A 26507-nucleotide genomic window follows, 5' to 3' on the forward strand; every position below is an offset into this window, starting at 1 on the left:
CTAGAAAATACTTATAAAATTCTTAGCACAGAGCCTGGCATGTAGTGAGTGCTCAATAAGGGGTAGATATGTTTATTGTGAATCATTGAAGAAAGGACGGTACATCTATATGAAGTAACATTTCTTGATTTAAACATTTCAGAGGCTCCCCATCACCTTTAGGCTTACAGCTCTAGCCCTGCCCAACCTTCCGCCTCACTCAATTACATTTCCCTTTTGCTGTGGCACATCGGGCACACTGACTTTCGATCTATGAAGCTTCTGCCCACCCAGGGCCTTCACACATGCTGTTCCTTCTGCTCAGAGTGCCCTTCCCCTCTTCTCTGCCTGGCTAACTTTTTCTTGTCCTTTAGGTTTTAGCTTAAATGTCACTTCAGTGAGGCCTTTCCTGACTAATATAAGTTCTCTCTTATTATTCTCCATCAGAAATTTCATTTGATTCCTTTATATCCCTTTCATGACCTGAAATTCTGTCTCTCTCTTTGTTTACTTCTTTATTGACTGTCTTTCCCACTAGATCCTAAATTCCATGAGTGCTGGGACCATGGTAAACACTGTCTGCATGGCATATGGTTGGTGCTGAAAAAACATGGTCAATGTTTGTTCAATGAATGAACAGAAAACTGGGTGCTAATCATAATAGCCATACAGATAATAATAGGTAATAATGGTAATGATGGGTTAGGCAGATGGCCGTCATGTGCCAAACTCTACACTCTGTGTTTTGTGTTCATTATCTCATTTAGCCATTCCACAGTTCAAAACATATTCATCTGATGAGGAAATGAGCCATCAAATAGGTCAACTGGCTCAGCTATTGAATCCAAACCACAAAGGATTGGTCTGCTACTTGATGCCCTGTGGAGATTAAGCCAAATCCCGCTCAGATACCGGACGTGGACAGACGCCTCACCTTGAGGACAGATGAGGAGTGGGAAGCCATTCGAGATCTGTGGCTATCCTTGGGGTTGCACCATGCCCAGTAGCATCTACTTTCTGAGAACTTTGTCTTGTGTTCTGAGCTTGAGTGAACATGGGGTGATTCAACAATACCGTATTTATTTAAATAAATATCCTCCCTCAGAGGGCTCAGTGGGCTCAGTGGGGGAAGGACAGGAAAACTGGCTGGCAAAGAAAGGTCATTTTTAAAATAGTCGAGCATGTGTTAGAAGTGTCTCGTGAGGAGACTGGTATGTTCAAGTTTTAGAGAAGGTGGAAAATGGGAGGGGACCAACATTAAGAGGATGTGAGAAAAGTTAGGTGCTTGGGTCTAGCCTCTGAGGAATATTTTAAGCGTTCTCACTAAAAGGGGCGGTAGTGCCAGAGAGTGATCTGAAGCTGAGCAATGAAGAGTGAAGAGTGAAGAGTGGTTCCCTTCAGCAGAGAGCTGGGCTCATTCCCTGCCACTAGGTGTTCTGGGACATCATCACTGATGCATTTTCTCTTTAGTGCCGACTTCTGTTTTCCACTTGGATGCTGCAGCTGCCAATCACCCGCTGGACTGGCCGGCCTCATTCTATTTCTGGCCACTGCAGTAGCTGGGCTTACAGTAGCCTTTACTTTGAGTTACAGCCTCCTCTAACTCCATATTCACAGGAATCTAGGGCTTCACCCTCCTTCACCCAAGGAAATCTTGTTTAAAATTAAAATTACTTTCTGCTACCTAATCTGTCTTTTGACCAAGACTGAACTTCCCAATTCTTGCCGTTTACTGAAGGGAACCCTTTAGAAGCTCAGTCCCATGATAATAACAGCCAACATTCATCACACGCTTACTATGTACCAGGCACTGTGCCGAAGCTCTTTCTATAACAACCCAGTGATGTCAGTACTATTTATTGGTCTCTGTTTTACAAATGGGGCTGTAGGGGCACAGAATGATCATCTGAGGAGCCCAAGGTCATACACTTAGCAAGTGGTGGTGCCAAGAATTGAACTCAAGAAGAGTGGCTTCCTCCCTTCAACACTGTACTAGGCGGCATGTCCTGCCAGAGGCAGCCATGAGAACCCGGAGCTACCAAATGCATCACCTTCCCTATTTAGAACAAGCAGCTCAGCGACTGGCCTCTTTAGTCTTTGTGGGCCAGTTTTGTTCAGTGTGTTGGATTTGCTGGCTGACTCTGGCACTCTATGAATTCTTATAGCACAGATGCCTGCGTCACACGATCTGGCACTCTGTCCAGTGGGACCGTACTGCCATCTCGAGTCATTTCCAAATATGTATATCTTTTCTCCCCTTCTGGATTGCAAGATGTTTATGAACAGGGTGCATGCTTGTTTTTTCTCTGCTTTCCCCAGGGCACCTGACATATCAGTGGGTACTTAGAAGTGGTTTAATGCCACTTAGCCCAACTAGAGGACAGAGTAGCCTCCTCTTAAGTGGCAGCCTTCTACAGGTGAATTAAGCTTGCATTAGACATGTATTAACAAGCCCTTATCTCCATAGAACAGGTGTGGTTTGCTTTAGCAAACGTCAAGAAGAGGAAAACATCACCTGTAGACTCCAGAACCTGATTTCTGGGAGTGTTTCAGGGCCTTGGCCATCTTGTACGTTTTATATTGGCCTTTTTATATCAGGCATCTTTGTGCTGTCTAATTCTGAAGTATGTGCTGTTCTCAGTAATCTGTTCAAAAGACAACCAAATTGATCTGAGCCTGAACCTGGTTTGCACAACAGAGCCTTGGGGTCTAATCTGCCAGGTTGTTTCCATTTGGTTTTGCACACCTGCTTGTTTGAGAAGGAGCACAGGCTTCTTGATGGGTTAGGGGGTGGTAGCTGGTGCAGCCTTAGAGCGTAGGGGGACAATGCATGCTTCAGAGTGGTGCTTTCAATTTTTTTTTCCCCCATTTTGGCCAAGGAATACTCAGACATTCTTTTCAGCTTGCCTCATCCTTGGCTTACCTTGGATGAGGAGAGTAAAAAGCTAAATTACAGCCATCTGGGAGCTCCCTGTACTTCTGGAGCTGAATGCCTCTGTGGATACCTTCCATTTGAAAGGATTTTATTGGTTTTTCTTGGATCGGACCTCTTCTTTTGATTATCCTTGGATGAGAAATGCATGCTTATTACTTGTCAGTGTGCATGCTGATGCTGGCTATGCTAAGGTACCATTGTGGCAGGAGAGAGAACGGAAGCCAGTGACAGGCTAAATACCGTTTAGCAAGAGGCGACCTCACCCTGATAGTGCCTGCCCCCAGGCAGATTTTTAAGACTGGCAGGTTACCCCTTTGCCTTTCTCCTGCTACCCAAGGAAGTATGAAAGGGTCAGGGCATCATGGGCAAATGCTCTGCTATATTGCGTGGCCAGGAAACTTACAAAAGAGAAAGAATGTCAGATAAAAGCAGTATTTAGTTTCAGGTGCAGACATTCTAGGGGAACTTGTTGGCAAAGACTAACTCAATGACTGAGCCAAAGGGGTGGGCCATCGGCCTGGGTCTCTTTGAGGTTCTGGTTTAACTTCTTTCCTAGTTCAGATTTCTCTGGACTTCTTGTGTTTACAGTGGATGCCATTGAGACCACTTGAAAGACTGACGTGTACTGAGCAAAGAGTGAGTGTGCTTATCGTCAGGGCATCCCTCTCATGTTCTTCAGACTCATACACTCTCTGAAGCAGACAGGGTCCCAAAGGGCTTCCCAGATAAGGATCTGGTGATGGCTTTGCCTAGATCAGACATCTTCACCTCTTTACTGTACTTGGTCATTGCAACTTTCATGTTTCTAAGGGGAGCGTTAGGTGCTCAGAGTGCACAGAGCACTGAACTGTGAGAGCCTAGAAGGCAGGACAAGGGAAGCAGAAAGCAGTCATGTTCTCGCTGATTTCTGTAGCTAAAGGCTGATTCTTTTACCCAAGAGTTGGCAGCACTGGGATAAAATTAACAAGTGTGTGTGTGTGTGCGCGCGCGCGCGCGCGCACGTGTACTCCTTGGGAGATGGGTGGGACAGATGTTAAAACTGTTTGAAATGTTTTGTAACATATTACCAATCAGATGTGAAACTGGCTCCACTTCCACACTGGTTCATACTGGCTAAACATAAGCTCTGCTGACATAACTGTCAGCTTTTATGTGTGTTAGTCTGCTAGGGCAGCAGCAACAAAGTACCGCAGACGGGGGCGAGGGGTGGGGAACTTAAACAACAGAATTCATTTCCTCACAGTTCTGGAGGCTGGAAGTTTGAGATCAAGGTATTAGTAGGGTTGGTTTCTTCGGAAGCCTCTCTCCTTGGCTTTTAGCTGGCTGTCTCCTCCCTGTGTCTTCACACAGTTTTCCCTCTGTGCTTATCTGTGTCCTAATCTCTTCTTATGAGGGCACAAGTCATATTGGAGTAGGGCCCACCCTCATGAATTCTTTTACCTTAATTATCTCTTTAAAGTCCAAATCTAGTCACATTCTAAGGTATTGGGGGTTAGGACTTCAACATATGAATTTTGGGAGACACAATTCAGCCCATGTACTTATTATGTGTTTAGTGTGAGTAACGGACATCATGGTTCCTACTGTGTACTGGAACAGCGCTCGGAACTCCTCTGATCCTTGCTTTGGACTCTGATGGTGCAGTGGAAGTTCTAGCCCTGCCAATTCAGAACTTGCACTGGATATCCTGAGTCCAAAGCCATGCACCAAGCCTCTCTGCAGCCTCTGGAGCATAGGCTCTCCCCACGTTTCTCACTGGCAATGATGTCATCGAGTAGGTTGGGGAGAGGTACATTCTCAGTTTATCAACGAGGAGAAGATATTGAGGTGCTGCTCTTTTCCACTCACGGCTGGTTCCTGTCACACCCTGAATGAAAGGCCTTCCTTCAGCTGTGTGGCAACTGTCAACCTTGCTGTGTGGGAAGGAGGTTCTCCATATGACACTCTGTTACCAAGTCTGAGGAAAACAGGCCACAGTTTACAACTGGATAAAAACGGACAGCTGATGTCTTTGTGGGTCCTCACGTGATAGTGGATGAGGCAGCCCCAACGGCTACAGGTTTGATTCCATCAGTGCTTGGAGCTGCTTTCACAGCTGGCTTCTCTGATCAAAGATGTCCCTTTGCCTGGAGGCTTTTTTTCTGGCGCTCCTCTTTCCTTTTGACCAAGCCGAGATGCAATGACAGCCTGTTTATAGGACTACCTACTTGTTTGATTGTTTGTAGGGCCTTTGGCCCTTCCTAATGAAAGCCATACAATTATGTAGGAGGTCCTGGTTACTTTGAAAGCATTTCCCACCGTCTCCTTGAAGTTAAATAGCTTTGTTCTGTAATAATTATGTGGTCTTAGTTGCCTGAGGAGTGGGTTTTGGGGCTAGATGAGGTTTTGGTTCTCAGTGTTAAGACATGTGAGACACATATTTTTCTATATTCCTCCTTCTCGCTCATCTCTTTTGTTTCTTGATCCATCTGGTCAGACCTCCATCAGTCTATCCTGTTAGTCCCCTGACATTAATGCTGAGCTTTCAAATTATTCTCCACTTTTCTCCTGTTAGCATGTTAGGTGACTAACATCCTTCTTTCTATCTTTATTGTTGTCATCAGGATTTACCCAATGCTAGGTAGATGCTCCCTTCTTAAGAGTTCAGATAATCTATCCAAACACTGGGTGAGCCAGCTGCCTTGTCAGAGGCAGGGCCCTGGGCTCTCAGAACACTGAGTCCACAGTAGCTCTTGACCCTTATCTCAACTGAAGGCATCTCTCCAGAGTGCCAAAGAAAACATTTTGAAATCACTCAGGTCTTGAGGTTTTATTTTCCTATGTTACCTGCTTTTCTGGTATTGTTTACTTCAGTTGGCCTTGGACGCTCCCCCTGTCTTCAGAATCCTGCCAGACTGAAAATCTGTTTCTTTTCAGAAATTCAGCTGATTCGTTTCATCTCAGTTTCTTATTTGTTAAGTTCAAATAATGGAACCCTATTAATTAAAAATAGTATTGGTAAAATCCCTTTCCAGTTATTTCTACCTGTCAACATGTCCATTGTCCTAGCTGTATATGTACATAACAATGTAACCTGATCACAGCCACCTAACTTGATAGATGCTTTATGGGTAATGGGATGAAGAGTTTCATTTTCCTCTTCAGATTTTTCTGAGTTGCTTAATTAAAAAAAATAATAATACATGTCATCTCTGCAGAAATCAATAAAGTCATTCCAAAATAATGAATATATAAGTAAATATATATATATATATCAACTCAACTGTTCCTTCAACAGAGCTGCGTTGAGCAGGTGGGCATTGAGTACCATTGGCCACAAAGCCCTGAGAATAGAGGGTCCCAGGACTGTGTGGCCTCAGATTATCTCCTATTTATTAAATCTTTTGTCTGCTTGTGGCTGGATTTCATTTCGACCCACTGGCCTACTTTCCTTTAGGTCCTGAATTGTTCACCTGAGCTCCTTTATGGAGGTGCTTTATCTTTTCTGCCTGCCAAGTCACATGAAGAGGTCCTCACAGGCAAATATAAATTTTTACTGGAAAAGCAGCCACCATTAGGAAAAGTATTTTCCCTTCCCAATTAATGCTATTTTCTAAAAAGAAATATGTCCCTTATCAAACTTCCACTTCAAACCACAGGGAGGAACAAGGGGAAGCTTTTGCCTCACTGCCCAAGATAAGGCGCTTGCTATATTGTGCAGAAAATTTAATTAGGCAAAGTGAGACAATTAGAACTGGGTCCTGCCCTAAGGAGGAAAGGAAATTAACCTCTGCGTGCCATAGCCGGGGCCCAAGGTCATGTTCAATTGTGTTCTGATCAGGCAAGCTACTTCCTGAGCTGGAGAGAGAATGTGTCAGTTCATAAACACTCTCCACATGCAAGACAGATGCTACTCTGACAGGCTCTTAGTCACTCTCTACTTCTGTGTGTTTGGTAGGGAAGGGCACATTTCTCACATACCTTCAGCAGATCACAGTTTTTCCAGGAGCAAAGCCAAGTACTCCCATCCTTTGAGAGCAGACCCAGGAAGAGATATTCTGTCAACTTCTGCTCTTTGGTTGGGCAATCTTGGAGAGTTGGTTGGATGAGTATGAGGGAGGTGGTTGAGTTGGAGTCACCCTATTTATTTCATCACCATGTACGTTAAACAAAGGGTTTGTGTTTGCAATACTCTCCTGATGAAATCGAGTGACTCAGGAAAAACCATTAGACTAAATCCTGTTGTAATAGCTGACCCTTTGAGCCCCGTTTGATCTTAATTTCCCCTAAAGTTTGTTACGTAGAACCTCATAACAATGCAGAAGATATTTACACAAAAATCAAGCTCTTCTTTAAAGAAGTTTTTGATTCTAAGATAAGCCATTTGGACTTGGCCTTCTTTGATAATTTTCTCAACTTCTGTAACAGGGTGTTTCAAAGACATTCCAAAGAAACATGGCAAAAGGCTATATTTTTAACATAATCCATTATTCAAGTGTCTAAGGCATGCTTCTCTGCATCCAGCCCTAGAGTAGGGAGCATATAGAGGGAGGTGGAGATGAAAGGAGATAGAGATGAAACTTTGCATCCCAGAAGCATATAGTCTAGGAAGGAATGTATGATTCTTCATCAGTAAAGAGGCAGGAAGAGTCGGAGCTCGCCTCTCTAGAATGAAAGCCAAATAGTGGGTGTATTAGCGAGGCTCTCCAGAAAAACAGAACAAAGAGGATATATATCATCACAGTATGGTGTAATCACATAATGCCTTGTCCATCTTCTTGCTGACCATTGGCAGGACTACATCTTACACATCACTCTATCTCTATTGACTGGCACAGGTCCTGACATATCATAGGTGTAGCACAGACCTCCGGCTGTCCTCCCCCCCCCCCATCAGTATTCCCCTTCTCTAGTAACAGAACCATTAACTTTTAACTGGACCTAAGGCTGCCAAGAATAAAAGAGAAGGTCTATTATGAGGAATTTGCCACACACTTATGGAAGCTGAGAAATCCCAAGATCTGCAATCAGCAAGTTTGAAACTTAGGAGAGTCAGTGTGCAGTTCCAATCTAAAGGCCAGCAGGCTTGAGATTCGAGAAGAGCTAGTATTTCACTCCGAGTCCAAATGCAGTCAAATACTGATGTCCCACTTCAACAGGCAGCAGGAGTTCCCTCTTACTCAGCTTTTTTGTTCTATGCAATTGATTGGATGAGGCCCAGCCAGGTTAGGGAGGGCCATCTGCTTTACTCAGTCTACTGATTCAAATGTAAATCTCATTTAGAAACCCTTCCCAGATACATCCAGAGTAATGTTTGACCTAATGTCTGGGTACCCTGTGGCCCAGTCAGGTTGACACATAAAACCATCATGGTGGGGTTATCCACTTTAAGGGTGCCCTCCTTTCTTCTCTTCAACAGATCCTTAGCATATAATTTCAGCTACTATAACCCAAATCCAAAATAAGAATTTCTCACATAACGGCCCGTCTGAAAGGAGTCTGGCAGCTCCACAGTGTCTAGGTTGCAGGATCCTCTGTCTTGTTGCACCACCATGTCTAGGGTGTTGTCCTTGCCCACATGGCCCGATATGGCCTCACTCCCATTCAGAATTCACACAAAAAGGAGTGACTCGGAGAACTGCACCATGGGAATCACTTCTATCATGTCCCACTGACCAGGACTTAATTACATAGCCACATTTAACTATAAGGGAGACTGGGAAATGTAGTTTTTATTTTTGGCAACCATTTGAGTCCAGCTGAAAATGAATGGTTCTGTTCACCAGAACCACTGCTGAGGAGGGGAGGGACAGCCAGAGTTCTGAGCTACACCTGTGATTTGTTGAGACCTGTGCCAGGCAGTGGAGGTAGAGTGGTGTGTAAGATTCAGTCCTGCCAATGGTCAGAGGGGAGGTAGACAAGGTACTTGCTACCACACTGTGTAGTAAGTCCTAACACTGGGGTAAACCCAGGCAGCCAAGCTAGAACAAGACAGTCAAAGAAAGCTTCCCAGTGAGCCTCTGTAAATATTTTAAAGAACTGTATTAGGACCTGTATTTTCCCTTCTTTGGCAGTCAAACTGAATTCGGAAGTTCTGAATTCAGATCTTTGTACTTAATGCCAAGTAAGGAGATCCAAAATATTCCTGGAAGCATGAATTCAAAACAAGTAGGATTCCTTCCCTTTTACTGTCCCTCTTTCTCTCTTTCTGCCTTCTCCCATCTGTTTAATCTAGATTAAGGAGTTCTGCAGCCCTGGCAGGAACACAGGTATCTTTTCTTTTTATCCTGTACATGTAGAGCCTTTGTGGGCTTTGTGCAAGATATCCTTTAAAGAGTTTCAGGGTGGGACCTGGGGGAGGATTGGTATACAGAGAGCTCTTACATAACGTGGTGAACAAACAGCAAATGTACGTTTCATTTTCCATTAGCCAGAGAGCATTTTATTTCCACTAGAAATGGGAGCAGACGTGAAAGCAATTAGTGTTAGTGGGTTTATGGTGACGTCTCTGGAGCCAGCAAAATCCTGGGGCCAGATGTCTGCACTTCACTGGTTCCTTGTTCAGAGAATATTTGTGAGTTATTTCTACTCTGCCCATCCCACCTCCTGCTAAAAAGACCAAAAATATCACAGTTAGGAGAACATAATATTCCTTGAATAACAGAGTCAGAAGGCCTGTTCTTTGGAAATAGAGAAGGCCGCCTCAGAAGTTGAGAGGGGGTGTTAAGAGCCGTAAGAAAAATCCTCACCAGCACCCTCCTGGCCCCAGAACCCTTAAGGCATTGATCCATCAGTTAGAGACAGCCAGGGCTTGAAGCAGAGATAAATAGTAGGCTTGGTGACCTCTCAGCCTACCTTCTACTCTTCTTCATTCACTTTTTCTTCAACTCTTTCTCAACCCACTCCTAATAATGTAGAGTAGGAAAGTAGAAACAACAGCAGAAATAAAATCCCTGAAGTTCCCCCCTTCCCCATCTACACTAGAATAATGCAATCTGTTTTGCTCCTTCTCAAGCTTTGAAATGACCATTGTCACTCACCATGACTGCCAAAGCGCTAGAATCTACCACTTCAATACTTTCCAGTGTAGATGTTCTTTCACTTTATAACCTAATTCTTTCCTTGAGGTCATATTGGTTGTCTATATTACACTGTCCAATTCAGGAGCCACTAGAGATATGTGGCTATTAAGCACTTGAAATGTAGTCATTCCAAATGGAGATGTACTGTAAATGTAAAATACATACTGGATTTCAAAGATTTAGCTTGAAAGCATAATATAAAATACCTCAATTGTTTATGCTGACTATATGTTGGTAATATTTTAGATATATTGGGTTAGGTAAAATGTGTCATTAAAATGAATTCCATTGAGAATTCTAAATATCAAAATAAAAAAATATTAAGAAGCAAAATTTAATTTTACCTGCTTTTCACTTTTTCATATGGTTATTAGAAAATGTAAAAATTACATGTGTGCCTTGCATTTCAGCTTGTGTTACACTTCTATTGGAACTGTGCTTGTCTATGATATCTTTAAAAATGTTTAAGAGATGTATTTTTTAAGTTATTGAAAATACTGAAAAGACCTTTAAAAACCTTCCAAAAATTGGAAAGTCTTTAAAATTAAAGCTGAGACTTTTCGAACCTTTGTAAGAAGAAAGTTGGACAGCCAACAGAGATTTCATAGAATTGGCTAGAAACTTAACTACCTTCAGTAACTACACAATGATGGAAGTAAACAAATGAGATATGCCTGAGGTTATACATTAGGGAATGGTGGGGCTTAGAGTTCACTGGGAGGAAGTACCAGTGAAGGCATCCAAATTCAAAAATTTTAAATGCGAGGTGCTCCATAAGCACTGTCCTCAGGTGTACATTGGCCCAGAGGAATCCAGCATGTTTTAAACCTTTAAAACAAACTGTTTCACACTGCAGATCCCATGAAAATTACCCCTCTTAGACAATTCACATCAAGCTTTATAAATTGGAATTTCTTTTTTAAATCTGGAAATGATACCTTTAATTTTATATCCAAGTCCATAAATAGGCTCCACTCAATGGCTTACAGGTTCTTTTACTGAGAACGTGGCTAACGATGAACTCATATTGACTGAGTTCATATTCTGGGAGATGCCAAGGTAGTGTTGTCTCGTGGAGTTCATGTAACAACCCCGTGAGTTTGATTGTAGCTTCATTTTCATCGAAGCTTAGGGAAATTAAGCCATCCACTTGGACATAGCAAGAAAGTGGCAGAACCGAGGTGCAAGCCCACATGTTTGGATGCTGTTGTCATAATCTATGAACACAAGGTCTCAAAGTTCTACTCCTACGTTTTCTTCCAAAAGTTTTACAGTTTTAGCTCCTACATTTAGGTCTTTGATCCATTTTGAGTTAATTTTTGCATATAGCATGAGGTAAACGTCCAACTTCATTTTTCTGCATATGGATATCCAGTTGTCCTAGCATCACTTATTAAAAAAAGTATTCTTTCCCCATTGAAAGGTCTTGGCACCCTTGTTGAAAATCCACTAACCACTAGTGTGAGGGTTTTTTTCCTGAATTCTCAATTCTATTTCATTGATCTATTTGTCTCTTCTTTTCTCAGCACCACACCATCTTGATTACAGTAGCCTTCTAGTAAGCTTGAAATCATGAAGTGTAAGTATTCCACCTATGTTCTCTTTCAAGATTGCTTTTTCTATTCTGGATGCCTTGCATTTCCATGTGAATTTTAGGCTCAGCTTGTCAATTTGTGCAAAAGAAGGTATTCGTTAAGAATCGTGTGGGTCCATTGATCAATCTAAGTAGTACTGCATCCTAACAATATTAAGTCCTCTGATCCATGGACGTAGGGTGTCTTTCCAGTTACGTGAGTCTTCTCTAATTTCTTTCAGCAATAATTTTTTAGTTTCCGGAGTATAAGATTTATATTTCTTAAAATTATTACTAGGTGTTTTATCCTTTTTTGATGCTATTATAAATAGGCTTGTTTTCCTAATTTAATTTTCGGATTGTTCATTTTTATGTAAAATTTTAAATGGTCTCACAACATCCAGAATACTGATGTGACATTCTACATGTAAGTACCTAAGGGAACATCTGTTTCTTTCTTTCTTTCCTTCATCCCTTCCTGCTTCCCTTCCTTCCCAATTAGCCACCATGCCAACTATTGGACCCATAATAATTGACAAGAATTCTCTGCTCTCATCCACTATACAGTCCAGACTCAGATTTCTTTGATTGTCTCTAAAATATCTTCTCATGGTTGGCCTTCTTAAATCAGGATCCAAAAAGCCTCTCTTTTATACCTGGTAATGCTATCTTTCAAGTCTGCTCCATTTTCTAATGGTCTCTCTTTTCTCTTTTTTCATGCATTGAGGATTTACATTTATATTATTCAGGGACAGCGCATCTCTAACCTTACACAAAGCTAACATCTCTAGTCAGATAATCCTCATTAAATGAACCTCAGATCTCCCTCGCCTCATTTCATATAAAAAAATTTAGAACATAAAATTATTTTCTCCAGTATTAGGGCCACTGACCTATACAAGTGTATGATGCTGTTGTTGGCTCTCCAAGCACCTGCTGAGGGATAATCTTTGCTGAAGATGTTGGACAGAGCATCATTGTTTCTTATCCTCACCCTGAATACTTGAGCATCAACAGCTAATTGTTATAAGGAGTGACATCGAAGGCTCTTGCTCATCTCATTTTATTTAATGGGGTGGAGAGCTAGATTCCCCCAACCCCACAGAAGAGTTTCTCACTGTGATCCTCTCATGCCCCACTTCCCATTCCATCCCTCTAATCACCAGATGTGCTTTTCTCTCTGTTCTTCCAAGATTCTCCCCTTTTCCCTTTATTTAAAGTGTTGATCTGGAAGTGAGACACAAGTCTGCAATTAGGGTCAAAGCAGGGCTTACAAGTGAAAAAAAAATCTCTTGGGAGTTTTTACATGGCATGCGCCTAAAAACACCTCACTTTTGTGTTTTGTTTTTTTTTCCCATTGCCAGCACTCTGTTCTAATAAAATTTGTGCTCTTTTAAACACCATATGCTTGTAGATTACTCCTAACGTATATTGTTCTTGGAGGGGAAGGCAATTCAAAGTATTTCCTTACCCAGTATGGCCAGGCATCAAGCCATCAGCACAGAAGCCACCTTGGAGCTGGAGTAGGGTCTTGTCTGTACAGCTGCCTGCCAGTCCTTCAAGTTACTGGATGGTGAGGAGTGTTCCTGAGTGATGGGAGGTCCTCAGGATTCTCAGGGCAGCAGCTATTTACCAACTGATAAATGCAGTCTCCAATGGGACTGCCTGGATTGGTTGTGCCCTGGCTGGATAGTGGCTCTGTGCATGTTTCAGGGTAATAGCTTATACTGTGTCCATTCTAGATTTCCACTTCCATCAAGTCTTTTGCTCTCTTTCTCCAAATAGAGCAGAAGGCAAGAGGTCTTACTTTTCAAAGCAAAAGTTGGTATTTCCATGGTTTCTTCAATTGTAATCCCTTCAGGATGAAACTCATCTTCTTAGTGGATGTGTGAACAACTGTGTGGAGGATTTTAAGAGAAAGAGAAACATGCCCTGGCCTCCCCAAAGGGAGCATACCATCAAAGACATCAGCTCTCTTCCCAGGCACAGTGGCTGACATGTTTAGTCCCAAGATCAGATCTCCCTGCAATGAACCCTTAGCTGGACCTGGAATTGTCCTGGGGCTTGTAGATCAGGGAGGATGTAGGCTTGTGTGTATACTGCCAGGGAAGGTCTCTAGCTTTCTTTGCTCATAGCTTGGAACTAACTCAGGTGGGGATGAGAGCGGCTCATGTTTATGTCAAGAAAGTTTCTTTTTTTGCGGGGAGCAAAGACCAGGGGCTCATGAAGCCTCCCCCTGTGGTGGCTTCTCAAGTGGAAGGGGCTAACATTTATGGATGAGTACTGGTAGCTGGTCACTCTATGAAAGTTATCTTCAGGATTCACTCCTCAGGATCTTACTTTCTACATTTTTCTGATGAGGAGGCTAAATCCTTGAGAGGTTAACATTCTTATCTGAGTTTGCATAGCTACTAAGGATCAGGTCTGGCATCTGTCCAACTTCTAAGCCAACCAGCCCATGACATTGCAAAATCTAAATTTCTGGATAATTCATTAATCTATTGTATTACAAGAAAGGAGGCACAAGATTCCCCTATCTGAGGCAAGGCCATGACATAGGAGTTTTATTGAGTGATTTATAGGCTTGTTATCAAGTTCCCAGTGCCTCTTGGCAGAGGGCCACGGCTGTCGTGCTGCTGGAGACGCTCACTCCTGTTTAGCCTCCTTCTCCCTCCTGAAACCAAGACTCCCCATTGTAAGGGTTATTTTTTCCTTTCTGAATAAAAATTATAATTTTATTCATTCATTTGTGAATTGATAATGTAGTCATCTGATTCGAAATTCAAAGAGTGCAAAAGCAGATGCCCCCTCCTGTTCCTTACCCTGAGCCACCAACTTTTCTGTCTAGAGACAACCAATGCCACCGGTTATCAGAGTTTTCTTCCAGAGACATTTTACGTAAACATAAGTGAATAAACATTTATGCTCTTCATCCTATACTATGCATGTTAATTCTGCATCTTGCCTTTTCTGTCTAACTTTCCATATCATGTATGAATAACTTCCCCTTTTTTGTGTGTGAAATACAATATATATATAAAATCATGAAAAAGATAATATCGAATGACAATTAAAGTAAACCTTTAAAAACAGGCTACATATTTGTTTATCAGTTAGCTAGCTAGCAAAGTACCTGTAAATTATTTCTTTAAGAGACTGGCTAAAGGTGGGGGGAGGGGGGGAGAAATTGGCCAAGGAAAAGAATGTGCTATTTCGTAGAGTCCAAATTAATTAAATAAGTAATGACACCCCTACCAAAAAAAAAAAAAAAGTTGTTTTGAATCAAATTTTTTCAATTTTTTTTAAAAAAGTTTGAAACTCAAACACTGGTTAGCATTATAAAGACGAGAAATGCTTCAGTAAGTTTTGGTGTCACCAGATTCCAGGGAAATGAGAGAGGGAGAAGATTGTATTTTTATGGCACCCATTGCTCCACCTTGGATGGAGAGCCTGGGTGGAGTTGTGCTGTTGCGGGGTCCCATGGGACCTTTCCACAAGGATAGCGTGCATGGGAGCATGGCCACGGAAAGGCTCTGCCATTTCTCACATCTTTTTTTCTCTGATAAGCTCTCTCAGTTCTTTAGCCTTATTCACCTCCCTCATCCGCTCCCGTTACTCCAATGTGAAATGGCCCAGGGGTAAAACACACTGACCAGAAGAAGCAATTCTTAATGAAGCAAGAAGATGTGGGGTGCATACATGGTCAGCAGAGCTGTTTTGCCCTACCAGAGTGGTCCCCAGTCTAACAAATTTCAAGACCTTAAGTCGTTCCCCCCACATGCCGTGGGCAAACCTGTTCACCAACTATCTATTAAAAATAACTGTATATCAACCATTTAAAAAAAAAAAACTCCATGACATCCACTGGTACAATAACATCACAACTATCGTTAGTATTTATTGAGCACTTGCCATGTCACAGACCCTGTGTTAGGTTCTTGAGATGGTTCTCTCAACTCTTCAAGGAAGTTGATCCTCTTACGATTCCATCTAACTCATGAAGAAACTGAGGCTTAGAGAGGCAAAGTTACTTGTCCAAAGAAGTGGTAAAGCTTCGAGGTCAGATTCAGTCTTTGGTTTGGCTCCCTTACTTGTGTCTTTCATAACTTTCTCTACTGCAGCTCCGTTGGCATCATAAGGATGTTCTAGCTAAGATTCCCAAAAGTTAAGTCCATTTCTCATATCCTACCTTTAAAGGAAAAAAAATCTAATGTTCGCCATCCTTTGTAAAAGTAACCCTGCATATTCTTGAAAACCATAATTAAGTATTCTTTTTTTTTCTTTCCTCCCTCTGGACCCTTTCCTCCTTCCCTCACTGGGTTAATTTCAAGCAGCAGAGATTTATTGGAGATAGTCATTATACTAGGCCATTGGTGGTCACCAAGAAGTGGATATGGTTCCTAATTGTTCTAAAGGATTTCATCATCTGGTTAATAATAGCTTATTAAGTACTTCAAGGCACTGTGCTAAGTGGATTATATGAATTACCTCATCTAATTCTCATAACTATGAGGTAGATATTTATACCTATTTTATATGAAACAAAAAATAAATGGAAACTCAGAAGATTTGGGGAAACTTGCTCACAGTTATAGAGTTCACAGGTGTTTGGAGCTTCACTATTACACATGAAAATATGACTAAGAATTCCAGATGTTATATAATAAAGGCTCAGAAAGTTATAATTGATTCAGGCAGCAAGTATTAGAAAGGAAAATACTCAAGATTTGGGGTCCACAGGAAAGATGTCTCAGAGGACATGAAACTTAAGTTAGCCCTTGGTGGGTTGGAGTGGGGGCGGGGGCAGTTTGACACACTGGGGACTAAGGGAGCAAAGGTATGAGGGTGGGAAAGTGCCTGGTGAGGCTGAACGTGTTTGCACTTGAGGATTTAGCAGACGGAAAGTAGAGAACCTCTTTGCAGGGTAAATCATGGCTGAGGCATGAAAGTCTCAAATGTCATACAATGAGCAATGGCAAAGGCTATGTTTCTAAACAGAAGGGGTGTGTGTGTGTGTGTGTATCAATGGATGTTCGGAACAAATTCTTAGTAAGATAGATTGGAAAAGAGTGTTAGACTTTTAAAAAAATATTTTTTTTAGGATATTTTACCTACTATTTATTTATTTTTAATTTAAGTATAGTTGGCATACAATATCATATTAGTTATATTAGCTTCAGGTGTACAACATAGTGATTCAACATTTTTATACATTATAATATGATCACTCCACTAATTCTAGTAATCATCTGTCACTATGCAAACTTAGCACAGTATTGTTGACTGCATTCCCTTTTACCTTTTTTTACTTATCCCTCATCCTCCCATCTGTCACCTGTTCTGGCCACCATCCCTTTGGTCACTTTTTAAAGATACATATTGACAAGTATGAACATTAACAAAATTGATTGCATAATAGCAGTTAGGAAAAGCACCTCTATTTGAATTTTGCAATGAGTTGTTTACATGTCCAGTTGCTGAGATTTTTTTCTAAGCAGTTTACCATACCTCTTTTTTTTCTGCTCATCAACTTAAAGGTGTGCGTGTGATGGAGAGTAGATAGCGTGTGCTCCCCAACATATTCTTAAGTGCTTACACATCCCCACCTCCCCTGATTACAGCTTCTAGAATGTCTAAAGTGCTTTCCTATCCTGAGCTCATGTGGAGAGCCAGCTGGTAGCATCCTAGATAGCCCTGACTCAGCATCAGAGCCTCTCTGAGCCCGTCATCTCCTCACTGTTCCTATACCCCAAAATAAATGGGTATTGGCTGTTTAGTTAGCAAGGCACTATATGAAAACTATAAATCATGGGATGTCGCACTTGGAGGCACCTCACAGAGTATCTGGTCCAAACACTAGCTGTCGTCTTCTCTTCCATATGCTTTATTCTAAAAAGGAGTGGTCAGATAATTCAAGGATTGTTTCATATTGTCGATTCCTTGGAGATTCACGTAGACATTAATGGTGCAGGGAAGTACTATATTAGAGAAACTTTTTCCTTATGGAGAGGGTACTTGTAAATTCAATTCACTGTGCCTGTGTCTATGCAACTGGGTACTTAAAACCTTTAATAACCATTGACACAGAAACACACGGAAGTATTTAAGGTGAAGGTGGTCACTGATATGTCTGATCTCTCCTGGGACTGTGAGGAATGAGATTTAGGCTAGGGATGGGGATGGAACACAGAATTGAAACTTCTTAACATTTTTAACAAGCGCTTTCCAAATTTTCTTGACCCTGGAATCCTTTTCTGGTGTACGGCACAGCAATGAACACCCCGTAGGACTAGTGTTCCTTAGATGCACATTGGGAAATGCTGCGTTAGCCTAGTCTCCTCACTTTGCAGATAAGAAAATGGATAGTGGCAGAGTTGGGACTGGGACACAGAAACAGGTCCTCATAAAGTCTTGACCCTGTTACCTTTCTCATGCCCATACATATTGATTACTCAACCTCTAATAGCAGAGGTGGATGTGGAGGTGGATGGTGCCCAGGGGCAACCACCAGTGAGAGCATCAGAATGAGGAGCATTTGGGGAGAAGTGCTTGTGGCAGGCTGATACTCAGTGGAGGAGGAGTGGATAGTGGCTGCTGAGAGTGGGTCCTGCCAGGTGAATGACACTTCTGCTGACACTGGATGGTGGGAGACAGCCCTGTGTCCCCCGAGGAGGACAAGCTTCCTCTACAGTCAGCCCAAGGGTGGGGGGCAGTACTACCTTGAGTCAGCTTTCCAGTCAGTGGCGCTAAAACTGCTGATTTACTGGGTGTGTGTCCAGAGCAAATGCTGTGTAGGTTTGTTTTCCTGTGTCGGAGACAGGAGATTTGAGTGAACAGGAGGCTCTCTGGGACATTTAATGTAATGATCTTTTAGGGTCTGGGAATTGAAGGAAAATGGGGACCATGAACACCAAAGCTGTTGTTTGAAAAAGTAAGGGTTGTTGCCCAAACTGACTGGCCTAAGCAAACTGATAAGAGTATAGTGTCTTGTCTTATAAACTTGTGTTTGAGGGGACAGAGGTGTGAGAAGAAATCTAAAGTGAGCTGCATAGATCTGAGTCCTTTTTCTGTGGAGCAGAGAGAGATGCCTGAGGAGGGAACAGTTAGTGACTTTATTCTTATGCATTATTATTTATTGCTATATTTTGTTATTCATTGTTTTTCTGCTCTACAAGTGCTTTGACTTTCACCATGTAAATTCTTTAGCCTTTAAGCCCGTGAAGAGGGTAACTTTGTTTTAGGTGCTGTGCTTTACCTAATCTCCTCACTACTCAATTTAATATTTAGATATCTTTCACTCTACACCCTGCCTACTGTCTCCTGCCCAGCCCCCAAGGGGGGGAAAAAAACCTGCATATGAAAGGCATTCAATTGTTCAGTGAGCTGATAGAACAATTTGGTCAGTTCTGCTTATAAAACCTTGATGACTACTTAACCTTAATGCCCTGAAAGAGTAGAAAAATGACTCTAATTTCCTTTCCTAGCCAAGTAGAAATGCAGGATATGAGTTTTCTCTGGCCCCTACATCCTTATCTTCCTGTCCCCAGCCCCAAGCATGACAGCAACCATTCCTTGTTACCAAATGATTGGTCTTTACAGAAGGTTACCACAATTACCACTTGCCGGTTTTAAAAACATTTCTGTGAACTCATTCACATGGTTTCCAATGGCTTTTTGGTTGCTGATATTATCTATAGTTTATTACGATCATTGCTGTGCAGAAGCAGGTGCTTGGATGGACCTTTTTGTGCTGGCTCTATCTTGAGATATCCACACAGAAGACTGGCACATGCCTGAGATTAGAATGTCAATCTCATACTGGACACATACCTTCTCTGCTTGCCTCTGGCAGTGGGGGTACAGCTGTTGCTATGCAACTAGTTCATCTATACTCTCCCAGTCAGTAGATACAAAAGCAGGCCTGAAACTCTTGCTGGAGAGTTCCAGCTGGGAGACGTGTGTGTGTTTGGGGGGTGGGGGTGGGGGCGCCAGTGGAACTTGAACTCTGCTGCTGCCCATCAGCTCTGACCCTCCCCTAAGTGCTGAGAGCCCTGGAGCTGTGGGTCAGCCTTCTGAGACTAGAAAGAATAATGAGATCAATGACATGATAACAGATTCGGCTTAAAAAAACAGAATCCTGCCTCATGGTCAAAGAAGTCTCCTAATTCCAGAGAAGTCCGAAGGGATTTAAGCCCAAATTCTACATCTTCATTTGTATTCAGAACCCTTAAGAGGCAGTTAACTGTATTACTTTGCATCAAAGAAGTCAGAAAATTATATTTATTCTCTAGGGTCTAGAAGGTGCCATATACATCCCTGCCCCCCAGCTGGTGAGACCCATGAGCCAGAGCGTCCGTAGTCATTATCACTCACACCTCACTGGACCTCTGTGATCTTTAAGGATTTCTCAATCTTTTATTATAAATTGTGAGTAAATACTAAAAAGTAACTATAGCAAGCCAACCCAGTACTATGCTGAGGGGAAACCGGTGTATTTACCAGTATAATATGATTCCTGCATTTAATGAACTCATAATTTTGGGTGAGGGGAGGGAATATACAGAATGTTCTAGAACAGAGGTTCCCCCAAAACATTCTCCATTCATGGGGCCCTTACTGTTGCAGTAATTTTTTTCATGGCGCCCCAAGGCCAGAAGAAAGACCTAGCAATTCCATTTAATAAGTAATAAGTATTGATTTAGGTCCTAACAACATAGTAGATACTTGAAAAAAATAACAGATAAATTGAAAGAATAAAAATATTTCTATTTGATTTTTAAAATAATCAGGATGAGTTTTAATGGGATATGTGTGCCCGTTGGGCATTGCACAACTTCTCAAATCTTGGAATCAGGAGAACACAACCAGCCTTATTTCCTATACTACCTTGATTTTTGCCTGGTACTATTTGTTTGTTTGTTTTGTTTTTATCACAGGAAACTGCCAAAAAACAAGCTTCACAGAGATACTATGGTTAGAGTTAGGGTTTAGGGTTAGGGTTAGGATGTCATCGAAAGGAACGTAATGCAATCTAACATTGAGTGTGAACTTTCTGGAGCTAGTAGTTCCTGAAGCACCCAATAGATGTTGAGTACCACCATATTTCCACAAAAATTTAATACACTGTAGTGCCTCCGTGAGTTTGCTGTGGGACCACTGGATGCCTTGGGTACCAAGGCATTAAGGCTGGGACAATGGTACTAAAACACAGAAGCTAGTAGTGAGAAATAAAAGGTCAGGTGGAGGCTACTCCCCTCACACCATTTCTTACCCAGTAGTCCCTTGATGAGTGGTCGTGGATCCAACGAAAGTTTACATGAGAGTCCATGATTACAACTTAATTCCTTTGCAATCATCTTTTACTGCCTGTCAAATTGCATTTAGAATTGCATTGTACTATTCGAGATGAGTCACAGATACATGGATCCAGAATATGTGGGTTTGAATCTTGACTCTACCACTTACTAGGGGGTGGATTCGGGCATTGACTTTTGAGGGTTTGGTTTCATTTCATCGTTTGCTAAAATGGAAATGACAGGAACCTCCCAGGGTGTTGGGAGTATTTGAAAGTTGATTCATAATTAGCCCTTCGGTCAATAAGTGTTAGCTCTAGTATTCTTATTCCTGGGGTGGACATGTATACTTCAGTGTGATGGAGCATGACAAGCTTTTCTCAGGAAAGGTGTTAATTCGAGGAAGGTGGGTAAAGGCTATGGTGGAGGACAGCACCCTCCAAGAGGGAAGGGGACAAGCCACAGTGAGGCTCCTTGGCAGAGGCCATCCTCTCTGCTCTCAGAGGACCTGAAAGGCCAAAGAACTCATTGGGGGTAGAGACCAGTCATACCACTCCAGGTGCCCAACACCCGTCTGTACTGTGGTAGAAAGCAGACTAAGCCTGGTCTCCTCCTCATGTTCTCTGTACCTGGCATACCTTTAGGGCACCCGCTGTGTCTGAGACATCCAGACATCTCCCCAGAGGCTTGACCTGAGTCCTTCGCAAGTCTTATGAGTTACCAGGTGTTCAGGACCCCCACCTATCCCAGTGCTGTGCCCGTTCAGAGCCCTCTCCTGAGAGTCAGTGAGAGTCCCTTTCCTGCAGGAGACCCTCAGGGTGGACAGCGAGCCTTTCCAGCTCTGCTAGGGCTCTCTCCCCAGGGCCTGCTACTTTTAGAACCTTCGTCACCTGTGTGCCAGTATCCTGGCCCCCTCCAGGGCCTCACAGAACTTTGAGGAAGAGAAAGTATTGAATCTTAACCCCTAACCCATTTCCTCACTGTAAAATGGGGCTGCTGTCACATGACATCACCGAGCAGGGCAAGGGCTTTCAAGTGGTCAGTTGCTGGGGCAACCACAGACTCAATGTGTCCAGTTTTCTGGTAGTTTCTGCCAACTAAGTTTCTTCCTTTAAAGAGTCTGCGTTGTTTGCAAATTGTTGCGGGCAGGGTGGGGACGGGGCTAGGATCTCCAAGATTCCCCCTAGCCAGCCCCTGGGGTAGTTGCCTGAGGCAGTATGACTGGTCTGCACCTGCTGTGAACAATTTTTCAGCCTTTCAGTGTCTCCCAGCTGGGCTTGGTAAAGCCTTCACCTGGCTCAGAACATGCTATAGTCATTTGGTCCCAAGATGAAAAACAGTATTGTCCCTTTAAGAGAAAAGGCTGGAGGAGGGAAGAGCTTCCAGACTGACTTCTGCGTGCTGCTCTGGGAAGCCCAGATCTCTGTGTTCAGTAAGGTGCTTTTAACCTTCCCCTCCAGGGCACACAGTTCCCTCCTTACCTCTCCCCCACCACGTCTTGCCCATTCCTGAGATTCTAAGCTCTGTTGACATGATCTTCATTCTAGTGATGATGGTAGCACAAATCTGTCAAAATATCAGCTGCAACCAAGGGTGAGGTTTGGTTCTCATGAAAGAGGGGTTCTATTTTGCAGCCCCAATCACTATCTGAGCTTTGGTTATTTACTAGGAGCAGCTGATAAGGTGCTCAGCTAAATGTCTCAGACTGCCTTTGCCTTACATTTGCCCAGCCTGGTCTCCCTGTTGCCACTGTGTATAAACAAAAATCCCAGCAGAAGTTTCTGCCTGGGGTGTGTGCATGTTGAGTGAATCAGCACGCAGACTGGTACCTGTAGGCACTGCATTTTGGTTTCATTCATGAGAGTGCACTGCAGTAGGTTGGTTTTAGGTTTTTTTTTTTCTTTTTTTTCCCAGCTGCATCTCACAGTAACTTTGTTCTTGCAATAGGCTTACACCTTCCAGCAGACTTTCTATATACTGCTCATTTCATATTCTCAGTGGTCTTATAAAGCTGGCAGGGCCAGACAGCAGCCCAGTTTCACAGATTTTTTTTTCACATTGAATTAGTGACAAAGCCAGTATTAGACTTTATTTCGATTTCAGATCTTAGTACCTTACCCACCTCCCCTGCTACCACACATGTGCATACCTCCCTGGCCCTGGACTTGTTTTGAATTCTTGTAGCTCTGAGAGCTGTGATGTGAGCAGGTTTTGTTTGGGTCATTAATCGACCTCTACAGGCACTCATGAGCACTTTCATGTGTTGGGACAGTGGGTATATGTCATTTCATCCTGAAAGCAGCCTTTTGAAAAAGATGTTATTCCAGTTTTATAGATAAGTGATCTAAGCTTCCTTGACTTTAGGTGGCTTGGGTCACACAGTTCCAAAAACTAGAGTCAGAATTTCAATTCACGTCCCCCAACCCCTATTCCACTTCCTTTTCTAATAAATCCTGCTGGATCTTGGACTTTTTAAATAATAGGCACTCAGTGGTTCCTTGGTGCCCAAGTCAATGTTTTCAGAAAGGGGTCCAGAAGCTTGTAAACCTCTTTTCCTAGAGAATCTTTTTAATTGCCAACAACAGAAACTATCTGGCTGTTTTCAGCAGAATGGAATTTTTTGAAAAGGATATTAGTTCATTACATTAATGTCAGGAAAGCTGAGCAAGTAGACTTGGAAAACAGGGGAACAAAGAAAGGTTTAGCAGCTGGAATCACAGTCCAAGTCTCACCAGAGGATCGAGCTGATGTGTACAGACCCTGTTGCTTGCAAAGGTGCTGGCATTGATTGGACTGTAGGTCCCATCGTTGATATCATTGCACCACAGCCCCCGGAAACTGGATGTTGCTACCCTACCGCCAGCATAGATTCTCCACTCTCCTCCTTCCTTGTGTACCAGGGCCAGGTGGTATCCCTGGTTGGCCAAACCCAGGTATGTTCCTGTGCCTTTGCTGCGAAGCCTGCTGGGCAAGCAAGCCCCTGGCTTGGCTTCCATACTGGGAAGAATGTCTCTCTCCCACTAAGACTCACATGGAGAATTTCCCAGATGGAATTAGGAGATTCAGGGGCTGGGCAGCCCCTGAAAATTACAATTCCTTACTATGTTCCCCCCAAACACACAGGTACCATTCAGCACTTCTCTGTTTCTCGCCATTACCACCTTCCTACCGCTCCCCACACCCTGTCACAGAATTGGTACAAACTGTAGAGATGACGTAGGGGAAAGTGCTTTGGGAAGTGGTTTGTTAATGATTATCCTGATAATCCAGGAGACCTGGATCTGGTTTGCCTCCTGGCTGTGGAGGGGTTTATTGCTCTTGTCTGGCCATATCAGTAGGAATGCTGCACTTTCGAATTGATTGTCTCACAACTGATGTTTTTTTGTTTGTTTTTTTTTGTTTTTTTAGGTGCATATCACAGCTGATTTTTAACCTCTGCTTCTGACTTAGGAGAGAACTCCATTGTTTCTTTATGAGGAAACATGGAGGACTGGGCTGCTTTCCTTTCTTGGGCAGGTGTGGCCACCCCAAGGTGTTTATTTCTGCGAGGATCTGCATTCCTGGTCTTAGGGAGGGGGCAGGTAGTGTGGCCTTGCTGTGGTTTTGTGGCCGGCACAAAGCTTTTAGAGGTAATGTATGTGGCAAGACCACTGCTGCCTGGTTCCTTTCGCCAGGACGGCAGGTGCCTGTGTACAGAAGGCTGCAGCCCTTCCCTGCAGCACTTTCTTATTCATCTTTGGGAACCCAGCCATGGCCGTGGCCTGTCTCCCCAGCTGCTCTCCTTCCTGATAAGGTCCTTTCAGTTGCTCTGGCCAATTCACGGCCACAGACGTGGAGCAACTGGACATCTGCCTTTCAAGAACAGCAGTGGCTGTGGTTCCCCCACTTTGAGATTCCCACCTGCCTTTCTTGCTCTCTAGCTCTTCCCCCTTGAAGCACTAACTAGTCTTGCCCTCCCTCCTTTGCCTTCCCAAATCACTTCTCAACCCAAGGCTGGGGTCCAGTGGGGCCCAAAGGGTTTGAGGTTTCTTTTATTAATGTGTCCTGCAGCTCTGAGGCTCAGTCATTTAATCCTGTTCCCACTCTTTCACTTGTAGCAATTCCCTAGATGAAAAATGGAAAATGTAAGGCTTCGGGATCACAGACCTGAATTTGCAGCCGGGGCCTGACACATAACTATGATCTTGGATCATCATAATCTCTCTTAGCCTTAGTTTCCTATTCTGGACAAACGGGCATAATGGTGTGGTGTGATGTATGATGGAGCCTGATGGGAAGCCTGGCACCTCGTGATACATAACAGTTTCAGCTCCTCATCCTTTCCTTGTGCTTGTTTCAACCCCCAGAGACCAAGGCTCCCCCCCACCCCCGCCCATCTCTGTTCTTATCACCACTGCCTACAGGGAGCCTTATGTTGGGGACACAAGCTTTGTGGTAACAAGGAGACTAATAATAGGTTTTTAAAAGCCTAGAGTACCTCGCTGAGCCTTTCTTTTTGATGGAGTAAAAACTACTAAAACAGAAACAAAGGGAGGTTTGAAATGAATGTCCACCCGTGTCTGAGGCACTTGATATTGGGAATATACTTGAGAATTTCCCTCCTGAAAGGGCTTTCTAGAACTCATGGCAAATGAGTGGACTGGGCCGGAATGATTTTAAGACGAGCTTTGCCCCCTGGCGTCACTCCTGTGATTAGTTATATGGCAAAAGGGAGATGATCTGCATGTGCCTAATCTAATCACAGAAGCCCTTTAAAGACAGAGTTCTCTCTAGCTTGCAGCAAAAGAGGAAGTCAGAGATATTCCAGGCCTGAGGAGGATTGACTTCCATCTGCTGTCTCTGGCCTGAAAATGGCGAGGCACCTGCATTCCTCATGTGCCACGCCATTTTCAGGCCAGAGACAGCAGATGGAAGTCAATCCTCCTCAGGCCTGGAAATGGCGTGGCACATGAGGAATGCAGGTGCCTCTAGAAGCTAGACCACTACCAAGGAAACCGGATAGGACCTCCGGCCAACAGGCCCGAAGAACTGAATTCAGTCAACAACCTCATGAACTTAGAAGCAGATTCTTCCCCAGAGTGACTTTTTGAAACCCTAAGCAGAAACCCAGCTGAGCCTGCCTGGACTTTTGACCTAGAGAACTAAAAGATAATAAATGGGTGTTAAGCTGCTACATTTGTGGTAGTTGTTATGGCAGCAATTGAAAACTAATACAGCCATGCAGTGAAGACTGGTGGGAACTCTGGTATACTGGAGATACATGTGCCACCTAACTATGGAAGGCATTATTCAATCCCAGCTGATTGTTATCATGCAGGAGGCTCTGGGGAAAGAACCCAATGTCCCTGGATATTTCCATTTTTTAAGAGAGGCCTGAAACTTAGACTGTGTGAAATATCTCGATAACTATCATTAAGGCATAGTGGAGAGTTTTGTTTTTTGTTTTGTTTTGTTTTGTTTTTTGTTTTTGGAGAAGTTACCTATTATAAATTCTGTTGTTATTCATACTATCTGCACAGTGAGGGCAATGTTTCTCCCAAAAGTGTTGACTTGCAATTGATAATTAAGTACCGAGATTTTATCAGGGATTGTGTGGAGGCTTTGGGAGATAACACAAGGTCTCTACGCTTTTGGATGTGTGATGAGAATTCACATTATACCGAGGG

At 43.0% G+C, this 26507-nt stretch overlaps 1 protein-coding gene across 3 annotated transcripts in view; it reads left to right on the forward strand.

Moving 5' to 3' along the window:
* Positions 1-26507, forward strand: part of GFOD1 (glucose-fructose oxidoreductase domain containing 1) — a 101456-nt gene that overhangs the window by 58833 nt on the left and 16116 nt on the right. The window contains exon 2 of one of the 3 annotated variants that reach the window (XM_016123270.2): positions 11502-11554. The exons of the other annotated variants lie outside the window; for them this stretch is intronic. Coding sequence (XP_015978756.2) covers positions 11548-11554 — 7 coding nt within the window. The 5' untranslated portion in view covers positions 11502-11547. The remainder of the gene's footprint in view (positions 1-11501; positions 11555-26507) is intronic. 3 annotated transcript variants of the gene reach the window in all.

The sequence above is a fragment of the Rousettus aegyptiacus genome, unplaced genomic scaffold (assembly GCF_014176215.1).
Source record: "Rousettus aegyptiacus isolate mRouAeg1 unplaced genomic scaffold, mRouAeg1.p scaffold_m13_p_1, whole genome shotgun sequence".
Lineage (NCBI taxonomy): Eukaryota > Metazoa > Chordata > Mammalia > Chiroptera > Pteropodidae > Rousettus > Rousettus aegyptiacus.